Below are 13,695 nucleotides of genomic sequence, written 5' to 3'. Positions count from 1 at the left end.
AGATACTTCTGATTATTAAATTCTGTGGCTTCTTAGTATCAAGATAAATAAAAAGTATTCACATTCTAAGTGTACCAATAAATTTTGGAGAATAATTATGGCATCCATAAATATGTACTTTTACCACTGAACTTAAAAGTTGATCAGTTGATGGCATTAGTGGCATTTAAATATTTCAGTTAACAACATCATTTTTGAGGGAATTATTTTTCCTGCCACTCAGATCACTTAGCTCCCTGCCTCAGCCATGCTACAGTTCAACATTTTAATATGCCTGTTGTAATTTGAACTTTTAATAAAGTTTATATGCATTTGTATATAAAGTATCTTACAATCTTAAAAAAAAAAACAATAATCACATTCTTGCCAGTGTCCTCTTGCCTTTAAAAATTATCTTTCCTGGTTGGGAAAATGTTTGGTAACCTTTTTACTATGTCTGCTTCTTTGCAAAGCTTTGTTTATAACAGAATAATAATCTATGGTAAAATCAGCCATTATTTTTAGAAAGAGAATTGTTCATTTGCTGATATCTTATTATCTATATTGTTTTTCATTAAATAGAGTTGATCAAGAGCTTAATGGAAAACAAGATGAACCGAAAAGTGAACAGTAAGTTTGGCATCTAGTCCAAACACTGAAGAATGTGCTGATGAAGCAGTGCTTTTTTGCATTTATAATGCATTTATTGGTCCTGATTTTTATGTAACCTGTTACAAAACTGACTTGACTTTTTCTTAATGGACTTTTGTATAAGGGACTGTTCACTGCTGTACTGGTTTGCAGATCTCTTGAATTTAGCTCTTTACTAGCTAATTATATTGTAATCATTTTATATTTTATATTGCTAAATAGCAGAGAACCACACTTTATATAAAGCAGTTTTTGCATTTGTTTATTAAATGATGCATTTTCTTCAGTAAAATATTTATATGCCTAAATGGAAAAGGAAAGAGATAATATATATTTTTATGTTTTTGAGCAGTATTTTTTAATGTATACCTTTCTTATGGAAGAATATGCAGGTAAATAAGACCATGATTTTGTAAAATGCATGTTAAAATATTTGTTTTTGTAAATGGTTAAATACACTTCCTGGGTCACTTAGAAAATACGCTCATAAGGTGAGGGACAGTTAAACTGGTTCTCATGAATACCCAAAGGTCATATACATAATCTAAGTAGATTAGTACCATTCTGAGTTTTTTTCTCACTTAACATTTATTTCTTAATTCAGACACAAATACAAGTGTATTGCACACTTTTTTTTTTAAACATAAAGACAAGTCAAAAAGCCATTTTTAGAATTAGAGAATTTAAGAGGTTAAGAATTGGGGCTTGTGTATATGTATATATCAGATATTTTATCTTCTGGCCAAAAGTCAGAACTTCATAAAAATTGTAGGTTTGTTCACTAATTTGAAATAAGCTGTGTGTCCAGGGTATCACTCTCCTGAATTGGTGTGAGTGCAGTGTAATATTCAGAGAATGTGATGAGTTATTCACTGTCACTACTTTTCTTTAGAAAATAGGGTTTGCTTTTTTAACTACTTTCAATGTGGGCACTTTACCAAAATACTTTCATACCAGGTGTCTGACCCAGTCAGATAAGGTGTGTTTTCCCATTTTCTGTTGAATTATGTTGACAGTACTGTAAATTAAGTTATTTTGTAAGTCTTAGAGCATCATCATATTATGGTGTTTTGCGTTTGGTGTAAGCATATGAACTCCTTGTTTAATTTGGTAAGTACCTTGACTCTGCATTGAAATTGTATTTATGCCCCAGATAGAACTTAATTACCCACAAAATCATTCAAAAACAACAGGTTGGTCTAATACTGTGTCATATACTTGTGTGACTTATACATTTGGTAAACTTAGTACCTGCCTGATTTAAGGGTCACACCACACTCCAGCCCTTCTTATAAGGTAATTTACAAAAGAGTAGTAAAATTGAAGTGCAGGAGCTAAACCTCTAGGATTTATTTTATCCTAGACTGGCTTTTATCATTGCTGTTTTTAGTGTAAAATTTTCTATTACAAAAGAGAATTTCCTTTACTTTTTGTCCTCCTCAGTCATAAACTTGACACAGTAACCCAAGTCCAATTATGGCAGATGCTGGAGGATTCCCAGGATGAGACTTTCTTTAGCAGCCTCCTGACTTCACTTGGATCCAGCTGCTGTAGGCAGATCCTGAACTAATGTCACTATAGTCAATAAAGCTAAAACCATTATTGCTTGCTCAGATCTTAGAAATACTTTGTGTTCAAAAAGCAAATTAACAGTAACCGTTTAGGCATTCCTTCTGAATTTACGAATAAAAGATCATATTGAATTTAATTGTGATTAGAGTCTATATTTGTAGAGTGCTTTAAGTGACCTTTCATCAGTAAAAGTAGTCTTTCATCTATAAATTTGTGTCTCAGTCAAACGTGGCTGAGCTTTTTAAATAGGTGGCTTTCCTCCACATTAAGTACCCAGTTCTTCAGTTGCAACACGTTACTGTTTATTGACTTTTGCATTTGCAAGCATTGTCCCTGATTATAGATACAACTCGTTGCAAAAGTGGTGCATTTTCCTACATATTTTTTTAAAGTAGAGATAGCCTATATTCTATCAGAACATTAAAATTTAGAGGGAACAGTGATACCATTTGGGATATAACCAAAGGGATGTGCTGTGAATCACTAGATTTAAAAGAATACCTGTTCTAACCTATACCTTGATGAAATCTGGTATAGGGACATGCCCCGTAATGTTTCATAGCTGTGAGACTTAAGATCATAACAAGTAGGTCAGAGGAAAAGCATTTATTAAACTGGTTATTTGTAATTACTAGCTATGTGACATTTTCCCCATATCATTCAGTTTTAATTTTCCATTAGTGATTGAGGTGAAAGTACATAAAATTGTGTTATTTTATCTTTCTGCTGGGATCATGGTTCTAACTTGTTTAATTTGATGCTTATGCCACTATTTTTTGTTGTGGTTAGGTTCTGAGCGCCTCTTCTTAGTCAAAAGTTTCTCTTATAAAGTAATCTGATTGTGTTCTCCTTGGTCATATTCCTTATTAGCACCAAGGGAAGATACTATATTGATCCCACAGTTTAAGCTTAATAGTCTTTAACTGGGGGTGGGGGGAGTATAAAGAAATATGATTCCAAGTAGGGCCTAGCAGGACCTGGAAAGGAAGATAACAAAACAAGGAAGTAAGAGAAAGAAAACTATAAAGGGATAATGAGTTAGCTAAGATTCCACTGAATGTGTCCTTGTTAAGGGGAGTGCTGTATATGGCAGCAGTTGGTACCATTTCTTGTATCAATCAGGAAGACCTGCAGGCTACATACAGAATATGTGAATAAGACTGTGGAGTGAAGGGGGCAAAGGCTGGTAATACTTACAATGAAAATTCATATTTTCCTCTGCTTTGTCTCTTCATACAAAAGCAAGTTTAAACAGGGAGGGTCAGCAATTACAATGCTCAGATTGAAGTGTAGGGTTACGTTACTTTTGACATAGCTGGTAAACATTTAATGTATTGTTCCAAAATGGACATCACTCTTTAGTAACTATACTGAATACTGAAATTTGCTGATTGACAGGTATATATAGGTTGCTAGACTTTCTTCAACTGCAATTCCAGAATTTAAAAAGGTAAGGAATCTGCTTTTTTGAGAGTCTTCTTTTAAATGACTGTGTTACTCTGGCTGTTTTTACGTGATTGCTCAGGGAATTTGAAAGTGTTTGAATTAAAGGAGAAGGGGCTTTTTAGATTTCTTCAATTGATAGTTAAAAATTAGCATTAGGATATGTCCAGTTTCCTAATGAGATTGGTAAAGTTGTATATAAGGTGACAGCAGCTTCATCCTTTTCCCCATGTGATACGTGGAAAATTGCTAACATTGCTCCTACAGGAGGAGGAGGAAATAGACTGAAAATAGGTAGTTATGGCTACCACATTCTGTTTTGTTTTCATGCCTATTTTTTCTCATCCTGTATAGCTATTTGAGAAGTGGGTCACAAATGTCAGAAGGGTGGGATAGCTAGAGGAATTAATGTACTTAAAAGTTAGACCAACTATTCTGTTAGAGTTTATCTTGTAGGAACAGGGATTGCGTAATTTGAGTTGCTGGGAGAAAGAGTTAAGGACTTAGACTTGCATAAGAAGGTCAGCTGGTAAGAGAAGTGGGAGATTCTCAGTGTTCTAATAGTAAGGAAGAATTACCTGGAGAGTCTTTCATCCCCCTCTTCCCATCCCAAGATTCTGAATGAGTTAGAATCATATCAGTGGTGAGTCCCAGTAATGTGATCCTTTAAAATTCTTAATGGTAATTGAAAATAATGTGTTGACCAGCAAGGAGTGACACTAAAATTTGAACAGAACTGTTACTTTGTTGCAGCTATATATGATAGATCTACTTAATTTCTTATGTTTTGAGAACTACTTTTATGAAACGTTTACATGAAGCACTTAATATAACACATCAAACACCAGAAGAAAATCAAAGTTTAATGCTTTCATTTACTAAAGAATTATTATAATATCTGTCTAATTCTATTTTATAAGACATTCTACAAGAGGTTAAAACATTTGCATTTTGAAACTTTTATGCGTTTTCACATTCAGTGTAGCTAAGGAGGAACTTGGAAAATAATGTTAATTAGCTACTCTACTGCACTTTTTGTATTTGAATTTTCTGAAGTTATGTCCCTTAAACAGCTTATTTACATAAACTAGCTAGTAAATATTTGTGGTGTTCAGGGCACTGACTTGCACAGCCCTTGGGGCACATGGAACACAATTCAGAGTTCGTTAGACACTAATGCACTTTGATATATATTTCAAAGATTAATACATTTTTCTTACCATAAATTCACATGCTGTCATTTAGACACAGTTAATGTACTGTGATCATTTTATCACTGTTCAGATAATGTTGCATAGCCTAGTGCTCTCCTTTTACAGTGAGAGAAATTCAGTTCTGAAGACTGTGTGTGCAAGATGTTGATGTGGTCCCTGTAAGAAATACTAAGGTTGGTCTTGATTTACTAAGAAGATGTAATATTTTCTTTTTCTCTGACTTGTTAGGAATACAATAACTTGTGTCCTGATTTGTTGCACATTGTATTTTTGCAACGTTAATGAATTGAAATAAATTAATTGGAAAGTTTTGGTTTTGACTCATTTGTCACATTTTTCTGTCTCCCATTTCACTACTGAATTTTTACAAAGTTTATCTTGTAAGCTTTTCAAATAGTTTTAAACCTTTTGTTTCTGTAGTTTGGGTGCTGCTTCCTATTCAAGGGGGTGAAGAGTTCATCCTGCTTCAATTTTAAACATTATCTTAACTATAAGCACACTTTGTATTTCATAGTTTAGAATTATTTTAGTTATGGGGAATCCACCAATGAAATCAGTTCAATAAGTGGCTGAAAACATGGCATAAAAAATAACCTGTTTACTCTATGGACCTGCGCAGAGGTTCCAGTTGGTTGCAGTTGTTTTGCATTTACTCCTTAATCACTGTTCAACTGCTTAACGGCAAACAGCTGCGCACATTACTGCTGCCTTTAATCCAGTTAGAATACCGTTTGGGATTACGTAAACGCAAATACAAACTGAAGTATTTGTCTTGCATTAAGCATAAATTTTAAATACAGATTCTCCCGAATTGAAATTCTGTGATTCACAAACTAAACGCTTGCAGAGTTAAATGAATTGCCGCACTGTTTCGTTAAATACTTGGCTATAAACTTTTCAGAATTTGGCTTCAATTCGTATTACTGGGTCTTCAACAGTATTACGCTGTACACACTAGCGGCATAAAATGTGACTGCCTTACGTTTTCTAATTGTGCGTCTAACAGTGGAGAAGAGTCTGTAAAATTGTAATTCTCTCATTAACGATTTACTGAACCTGGTGAATTACTTGGAAGCTACACCTGTTTAGCGGTCTGAGGCTTCAAAGCTGCGGCCCCACGCTTCTCTCTCCACATCCCTCCCCTCTCGCAAGACTTGAGTGGCTGGCGGGAGCAGGAATGGGCGGGGCTCACGGGCCTACGTCATTTCCAGCTTCTGCGAGTGCTTCCGGGACGCCGACCCAGGGCCGCTTTATCTGCGGCGGAACGAGAGGTACTCTGGCGAAGTAGGTTTCTCTTGCTGGGTTCCTGGCCGAACCACTTCTGTTGCCTCCGACGCGGGAAGCGCCTTTTCCACAGGTACTTGGTGAGCCTGCCCGCGCTCCCTGCCACCATTCAGAGCAGGCATTGCGTCCGTTGGGTCTTCTGCGAGGGCCTTTTCGGCCTGGGTTCGGCCCGTTACCGACTTCGCTGCCGGGATGGCCTCGCGGCGCTTCCCGGGGTGGGAAGGGAAGGAAAAGGAGGCGGCCGAGAGGCTTGTTGTACTCGGGGCGCCATGTGAACAGTCCGGAGGATGGGGGGTTGGGGGGCAGGGGTCCTCAGCCCAGCACCGTATTTTTAGCCAGGTGAAAGTCTTAAAGCTTACATGGTGATTTTTCCCCACAGTATCGGGGCGGGCTTGCGGGGGGGGGGTGGGGGCGGCCCGTTTCTTAAGTGTCTCATTCTTGTGTGTCTTCGGTGCTTGAAGTCCGCTTTCCAACCTCATGTGAACTCGTACCGGAATGAATTTAAACTGGATGGTTTGCTCAAGAAAGACTAGGACTGTGAGGTTACTTCCGAATGTGGAGCCTTCTACTTTAATTTTCTAAACTGCAAAATGGAGTAGTACTAAATTTACGTGGCTCATACCACATCTGAAAGAATTAAACATTTCACAAGGAATTTTTAGAAATCTGAGATTAATTAAAGCAAGTAATTTAAACAAACATTTAAATAACATAGCTATTTCTAAAATTATTTTTTATTGAGGTATAATTGACATATAACTTAACTACATTACTTTCAGGTGTACAGCATAATGATTCAATGTTTGTATACATTGTGAAAAGATCACCACAATAAGTCTAGTTAACATCCGTCACCAAACATAGTTGCAAAAAATTTTTTTTTCATGTGATGAGGACTTTTAAGATCTACTCTCTTAGCAACTTTCAAATATGCAATGCAGTATTAGTAACTCTGGTCACCATCCTGTACATTATATCCCCATGACTTACTTATTTTATAATTGCAAGTTTGTAGTTTCACCCATCCTTTTCCCCAACCCTCAATTTTCTATCTATGAGCTTAATTTTCTTCTCTTTTTTTAGTTTCCACATGTAAGTGAGATCATGTGGTGTTTTTTTCTCTGACTGACTTCACTTGGTGTAATGACCTCAAAGCCCATTCACATTGTCCCAAATGGCAGGATTTCATTTTTCTAAATGTCCGAATAATATTCCATTCTATATACCGCATTGTTTTTATCCATTCATCCCTGGATGGACACTTTGATTGTTTGTGTATCTTGGCTATTGTAAATAATGCTGCAGTGAAAGAAAAGTGCATGTATCTTCTTGGGGGTTTTTTTTTGGGGTGGGGGATATAGTTGATTTACAATGTTATGTTAGTTTTAGGTGTACAGCAAAGTGAATCAGTTATACATATATCCACTTCTTTTTTTTTTAAGATTCTTTTCCCATATAGGTCATTACAGAGTATTGAGTAGAGTTCCCTGTACTTTACAGTAGGTCCTTATTAGTTATCTGTTTTATATATAGTAATATGTATATGTCAATCCCAATGTCCCAATTTATCCTCCCGCTTTTCCCCCTGGTAACCATAAATTTGTTTTCTACATCTGTGACTGTTTCTGTTTTGTAAATAAGTTCATTTGTACCATTTTTGGAGATTCCACATATAAGTGATACCATATGATGTTTGTCGTTGTCTGACTTGCTTCACTCAGTATGACAATCTCTGGGTCCATCCATACTTTACAATGGTGTGTTAGTTTCTGCTTTATAACAAAGTGAATCAGTTATACATATACATATGTTCCCACGTCTCTTCCCTCTTGCGTCTCCCACCCTCCCTATCCCACCCCTCCAGGCGGTCACAAAGCACCTAGCTGATCTCCCTGTGCTATGCGGCTGCTTCCCACTAGCTATCTGTTTTACGTTTGGTAGTGTATATATGTCCATGCCACTCTCTCACTTTGTCCAAGCTTACCCTTCCCCCTCCCCATATCCTCTCTGGTAGGTCTGTGTCTTTATTCCTGTCTTACCCCTAGGTTCTTCATGACCTTTTTTTTTCTTAAATTCCATACACACGTGTTAGCATACGGTATTTGTCTTTCTCTTTCTGACTTACTTCACTCTCTATGACACACTCTAGGTCCATCCACCTCATTACAAATAGCTCAATTTCGTTTCTTTTTATGGCTGAGTAATATTCCATTGTATATATGTGCCACATCTTCTTTATCCATTCATCCGATGATGGACATTTAGGTTGTTTCCATCTCCGGGCTATTGTAAATAGAGCTGCAATGAACATTTTGGTACATGACTCTTTTTGAATTATGGTTTTCTTAGGGTATATGCCTAGTAGTGGGATTGCTGGGTTGTGTGGTAGTTCTATTTTTAGTTTTTTAAGGAACCTCCATACTGTTCTCCATAGTGGCTGTACCAATTCACATTCCCACCAGCAGTGCAAGAGTGTTCCCTTTTCTCCACACCCTCTCCAGCATTTATTGTTTCTAGATTTTTTTTTTTTTTTTTTTTGCGGTACGCGGGCCTCTCACTGTTGTGGCCTCTCCCGTTGCAGAGCACAGGCTCCGGACGCGCAGGCCCAGCGGCCATGGCTCACGGGCCCAGCCGCTCCACGGCATGTGGGATCTTCCCGGACCGGGGCACGAACCCGTGTCCCCCGCATCGGCAGGTGGACTCTCAGCCACTGCGCCACCAGGGAAGCCCTGTTTGTAGATTTTTTTTTTTTTTTTTTTTTTGGTGTAGATTTTTTGATGATGGCCATTCTGCCCGGTGTGAGATAATATCTCATTGTAGTTTTGATTTGCATTTCTCTAATGATTAATGATGCTGAACATTCTTTCTTGTGTTTGTTGGCAGTCTGTATATCTTCTTTGGAGAAATGTCTATTTAGGTCTTCTGCCTGTTTTTGGATTGAGTTGTTTGTTTTTCTGTTATTGAGCTGCATGAGCTACTTGTAAATTTTGGAGATTAATCCTTTGTCAGTTGCTTCATTTGCAAATATTTTCTTCCATTCTGAGGGTTGGCTTTTGGTTTTGTTTATGGTTTCCTTCGCTGTGCAAAAGCTTTGAAGTTGCATTAGGTCCAATTTGTTTATTTTTGTTTTTATTTCCATTTCTCTAGGAGGTGGGTCAAAAAGGATCTTACCGTGATTTATGTCATAGAGTGTTCTGCCTATGTTTTTCTCTAAGAGTTTGATAGTGTCTGGCCTTACATTTAGGTCTTTAATCCATTTTGAGCTTATTTTTGTCTATGGTGTTAGGGAGTGATCTAATCTCAAACTTGTACATGTACTTGTCCAGTTTTCCCAGCACCACGTATTGAAGAGGCTGTCCTTTCTCCACTGTACATTCCTGCCTCCTTTATCAAAGATAAGGTGACCATATGTGCGTGGGTTTATCTCTGGGCTTTCTATCCTGTTCCATTGATCTCTCTGTTTTTGTGCCAGTACCATACTGTCTTGATTACTGTAGCTTTGTAGTATAGTCTGAAGTCAGGGAGCCTGATTCCTCCAGCTCCGTTTTTCGTTCTCAAGATTGCTTTGGCTATTCGTGGTCTTTTGTGTTTCCATACAAATTGTGAAATTTTTTGTTCTAGTTCTGTGAAAAATGTCAGTGGTAGTTTGATAGGGATTGCATTGAATCAGTAGATTGCTCTGGGTAGTAGAGTCATTTTCACAATGTTGATTCTTCCAATCCAAGCACATGGTATATATCTCCATCTATTTGTATCATCTTTAATTTCTTTCATCAGTGTCTTATAATTTTCTGCATACAGGTCTTTTGTCTCCTTAAGTAGGTTTATTCCTAGATGTTTTATTCTTTTTGTTGCAGTGATAAAAGGGAGTGTTTTATTGATTTCACTTTCAGATTTTTCATCATTAGTGTATAGGAATGCCAGAGATTTCTGTGCATTAATTTTGTATCCTGCTACTTTATCAAATTCATTGATTAGCTCTAGTAGTTTTCTGGTAGCATCTTTAGGATTCTCTATGTATAGTATCATGTCATCTGCAAAGAGTGACAGCTTTACTTCTTCTTTTCCAATTTGGAATCCTTTTATTTCCTTTTTTTCTCTGATTGCTGTGGGGAAAACTTCCAAAACTATGTTGAATAAGAGTGGTGAGAGTGGGCAACCTTGTCTTCTTCCTGATCTTAGTGGAAATTGTTTCAGTTTATCACCATTGAGGATGATGTTGGCTGTGGATTTGTCATATATGGCCTTTATTATGTTGAGGAAAGTTCCCTCTATGCCTCCTTTCTGGAGGGTTTTTATCATAAATGGGTGTTGAATTTTGTCAAAAGTTTTCTCTACATCTATTGAGATGACCATATGGTTTTTCTTCTTCAGTTTGTTAATATGGTGTATCACATTGATTGATTTGCGTATATTGAAGAATCCTTGCATTCCTGGAATAAACGCCACTTGATCATGGTGTATGATCCTTTTAATGTGCTGTTGGATTCTGGTTGCTAGTATTTTGTTGAGGATTTTTGCATCTATGTTTATCAGTGATATTGGCCTGTAGTTTTCTTTCTTTGTGACATCCTTGTCAGGTTTTGGTATCAGGGTGATGGTGGCCTCGTAGAATGAGTTGGGGAGTGTTCCTCCCTCTGCTATATTTTGGAAGAGTTTGAGAAGGCTAGGTGTTCGCTCTTCTCTAAATGTTTGATAGAATTCGCCTCTGAAGCAATCTGGTTCTGGGCTTTTGTTTGTTGGAAGATTTTTAATCACAGTCTCAATTTCAGTGCTTGTGATTGGTCTGTTTATATTTTCTATTTCTTCCTGATTCAGTCTTGGCCGGTTGTGCATTTCTAAGAATTTGTCCATTTCTTCCAGGTTGTCCATTTTATTGGCATAGAGTTGCTTGTAGTAATCTCTCATGATCTTTTGTATTTCAGCAGTGTCAGTTGTTACTTCTCCTTTTTCATTTCTAATTCTATTGATTTGAGTCTTCTCCCTTTTTTTCTTGATGAGTTTGGCTAATGGTTTATCAATTTTGTTTATCTTCTCAAAGAACCAGCTTTTTTATTGATCTTTGGTATCATTTCCTTCATTTCTTTTTCATTTATTTCTGATCTGATCTTTATGATTTCTTTCCTTCTGCTAACTTTGGGGGTTTTTTGTTCTTCTTTCTCTAATTGCTTTAGGTGCAAGCTTAGGTTGTTTATTTGAGATGTTTCCTGTTTATTAAGGTAGGATTGTATTGCTGTAAACTTCCCTGTTAGAACTGCTTTTGCTGCATCCCATAGGTTTTGGGTTGTCGTGTCTCCATTGTCATTTGTTTCTAGGTATTTTTTTATTTCCTCTTTGATTTCTTCAGTGATCACTTCGTTATTAAGTAGTGTATTGTTTAGCCTCCATGTGTTTGTATTTTTTACAGATCTTTTCCTGTAATTGATATCTAGTCTCATAGCGTTGTGGTCGGGAAAGATACTTGATGCAATTTCAAATTTCTTAAATTTACCAAGGCTTGATTTGTGACCCAAGATATGATCTGTCCTGGAGAATGTTCCATGAGTACTTGAGAAAAATGTGTATTCTGTTGTTTTTGGATGGAATGTCCTATAAATATTAAGTCCATCTTGTTTAATGTATCATTTAAAGCTTGTGTTTCCTTATTTATTTTCATTTTGGATGATCTGTCCATTGGTGAAAGTGGGGTGTTGAAGTCCCCTACTATGAATGTGTTACTGTCGATTTCCCCTTTTATGGCTGTTAGTATTTGCCTTATGTATTGAGGTGCTCCTACGTTGGGTGCATAAACATTTACAATTGTTACATCTTCTTCTTGGATCGATCCCTTGATCATTATGTAGTGTCCTTCTTTGTCTCTTCTAATAGTCTTTATTTTAAAGTCTATTTTGTCTGATATGACATTTGCTACTCCAGCTTTCTTTTGGTTTCCATTTGCATGGAATATCTTTTTCCAGCCCCTCACTTTCAGTCTGTATGTGTCTCTAGGTCTGAAGTGGGTCTTTTGTAGACAGCATATATACGGGTCTTGTTTTTGTATCCATTCAGCCAGTTTGTGTCTTTTGGTGGGAGCATTTAATCCATTTACAATTAACATAATTATTGATATGTATGTTCCTATTCCCATTTTCTTAATTGTTTTTGGTTTGTTATTATAGGTCTTTTCCTTCTCTTGTGTTTCTTTCCTAGAGAAGATCCTTTAGCATTTGTTGTAAAGCTGGTTTGGTGGTGCTGAACTCTCTCAGTTTCTGCTTGTCTGTAAAGGTTTTAATTTCTCTGTCGAATCTGAATGAGATCCTTACTGGGTAGAATAATCTTGGTTGTAGGTTTTTCTCCTTCATCACTTTAAATATGTCCTGCCACTCTTCTGGCTTGCAGAGTTTCTGCTGAAAGATCAGCTGTTAACCTTATGGGGATTCCCTTGTGTGTTATTTGTTGTTTTTCCCTTGCTGCTTTTAATATGTTTTCTTTGTATTTAATTTTTGACAGTGTGATTAATATGTGTCTTGGCGTGTTTCTCCTTGGATTTATCCTGTATGGGACTCTCTGTGTTCCTGGACTTGATTAACTATTTCTTTTCCCATATTAGGGAAGTTTTCAACTATAATCTCTTCAAATATTTTCTCAGTCCCTTTCTTTTTCTCTTCTTCTTCTGGAACCCCTATAATTCGAATGTTGGTGCGTTTAATGTTGTCCCAGAGGTCTCTGAGACTGTCCTCAGTTCTTTTCATTCTTTTTTCTTTATTCTGCTCTGCTGTAGTTATTTCCACTATTTTATCTTCCAGGTCACTTATCCATTCTTCTTCCTCAGTTATTCTGCTATTGATCCCATCTAGAGTATTTTTAATTTCATTTATTGTGTTGTTCATCATTGGTTGTTTCATGTTTAGTTCTTCTAGGTCCTTGTTAAATGTTCTTGCATTTTGTCTATTCTAGTTCCAAGATTTTGGAACATCTTTACTATCATTATTCTGAATTCTTTTTCAGGTAGACTGCCTATTTCCTCTTCATTTGTTAGGTCTGGTGGGTTTTTATCTTGCTCCTTCATCTGCTGTGTGTTTTTCTGTCTTCTCATTTTGCTTATCTTACTGTGTTTGGGGTCTCCTTTTTGCAGGCTGCAGGTTCGTAGTTCCCGTTGTTTTTGGTGTCTGTCCCCAGTGGCTAAAGTTGGTTCAGTGGGTTGTGTAGGCTTCCTTGTGGAGGGGACTCGTGCCTGTGTTCTGGTGGATGAGGCTGGATCTTGCCTTTCTGGTGGGCAGGTCCACGTCTGGTGGTGTGTTTTGGGGTGTCTGTGGACTTATTATGATTTTAGGCAGCCTCTCTGCTAATGGGTGGGGTTGTGTTCCTGTCTTGCTAGTTGTTTGGCATAGGGTGTCCAGCACTGTAGCTTGCTGGTCATTGAGTGAAGCTGGGTGCCGGTGTTGAGATGGAGATCTCTGGGAGATTTTCGCCGTTTGATATTACGTGGAGCTGGGAGGTCTCTTGTGGACCAGTGTCTTGAAATTGGTTCTCCCACCTCAGAGGCACAGCACTGACTCCTGGTTGCAGCACC

The 13,695-nt window shown here is 37.3% G+C and overlaps 2 protein-coding genes across 14 annotated transcripts in view; both read left to right on the top strand.

Moving 5' to 3' along the window:
- The window catches only part of BNIP2 (BCL2 interacting protein 2), a 228,493-nt gene extending 223,314 nt beyond the window's left edge, over positions 1 to 5,179 (top strand). For 5 of the 10 annotated variants that reach the window (XM_067748663.1, XM_067748599.1, XM_067748585.1 and 2 more), the window contains 2 exons: positions 562 to 609; positions 2,074 to 5,179. In XM_067748663.1, coding sequence (XP_067604764.1) covers positions 562 to 609; positions 2,074 to 2,200 — 175 coding nt within the window. In that variant the 3' untranslated portion in view covers positions 2,201 to 5,179. The remainder of the gene's footprint in view (positions 1 to 561; positions 610 to 2,073) is intronic. The other 5 variants (XM_067748636.1, XM_067748656.1, XM_067748626.1 and 2 more) reach the window with 3 other exon arrangements.
- Positions 580 to 13,695, top strand: part of GTF2A2 (general transcription factor IIA subunit 2) — a 35,694-nt gene continuing 22,578 nt past the window's right edge. The window contains exons 1-2 of one of the 4 annotated variants that reach the window (XM_067748808.1): positions 580 to 609; positions 3,601 to 3,652. The gene's annotated coding sequence lies outside the window, so the exon portion shown is untranslated. Of the gene's footprint in view, positions 610 to 3,534; positions 3,653 to 5,987; positions 6,224 to 13,695 lie in introns of those variants that run through there. The other 3 variants (XM_067748797.1, XM_067748788.1, XM_067748778.1) reach the window with 3 other exon arrangements.

Source organism: Pseudorca crassidens, chromosome 1, assembly GCF_039906515.1.
Source record: "Pseudorca crassidens isolate mPseCra1 chromosome 1, mPseCra1.hap1, whole genome shotgun sequence".
Lineage (NCBI taxonomy): Eukaryota > Metazoa > Chordata > Mammalia > Artiodactyla > Delphinidae > Pseudorca > Pseudorca crassidens.
This window is presented reverse-complemented; position numbering and strand designations above follow the sequence as displayed.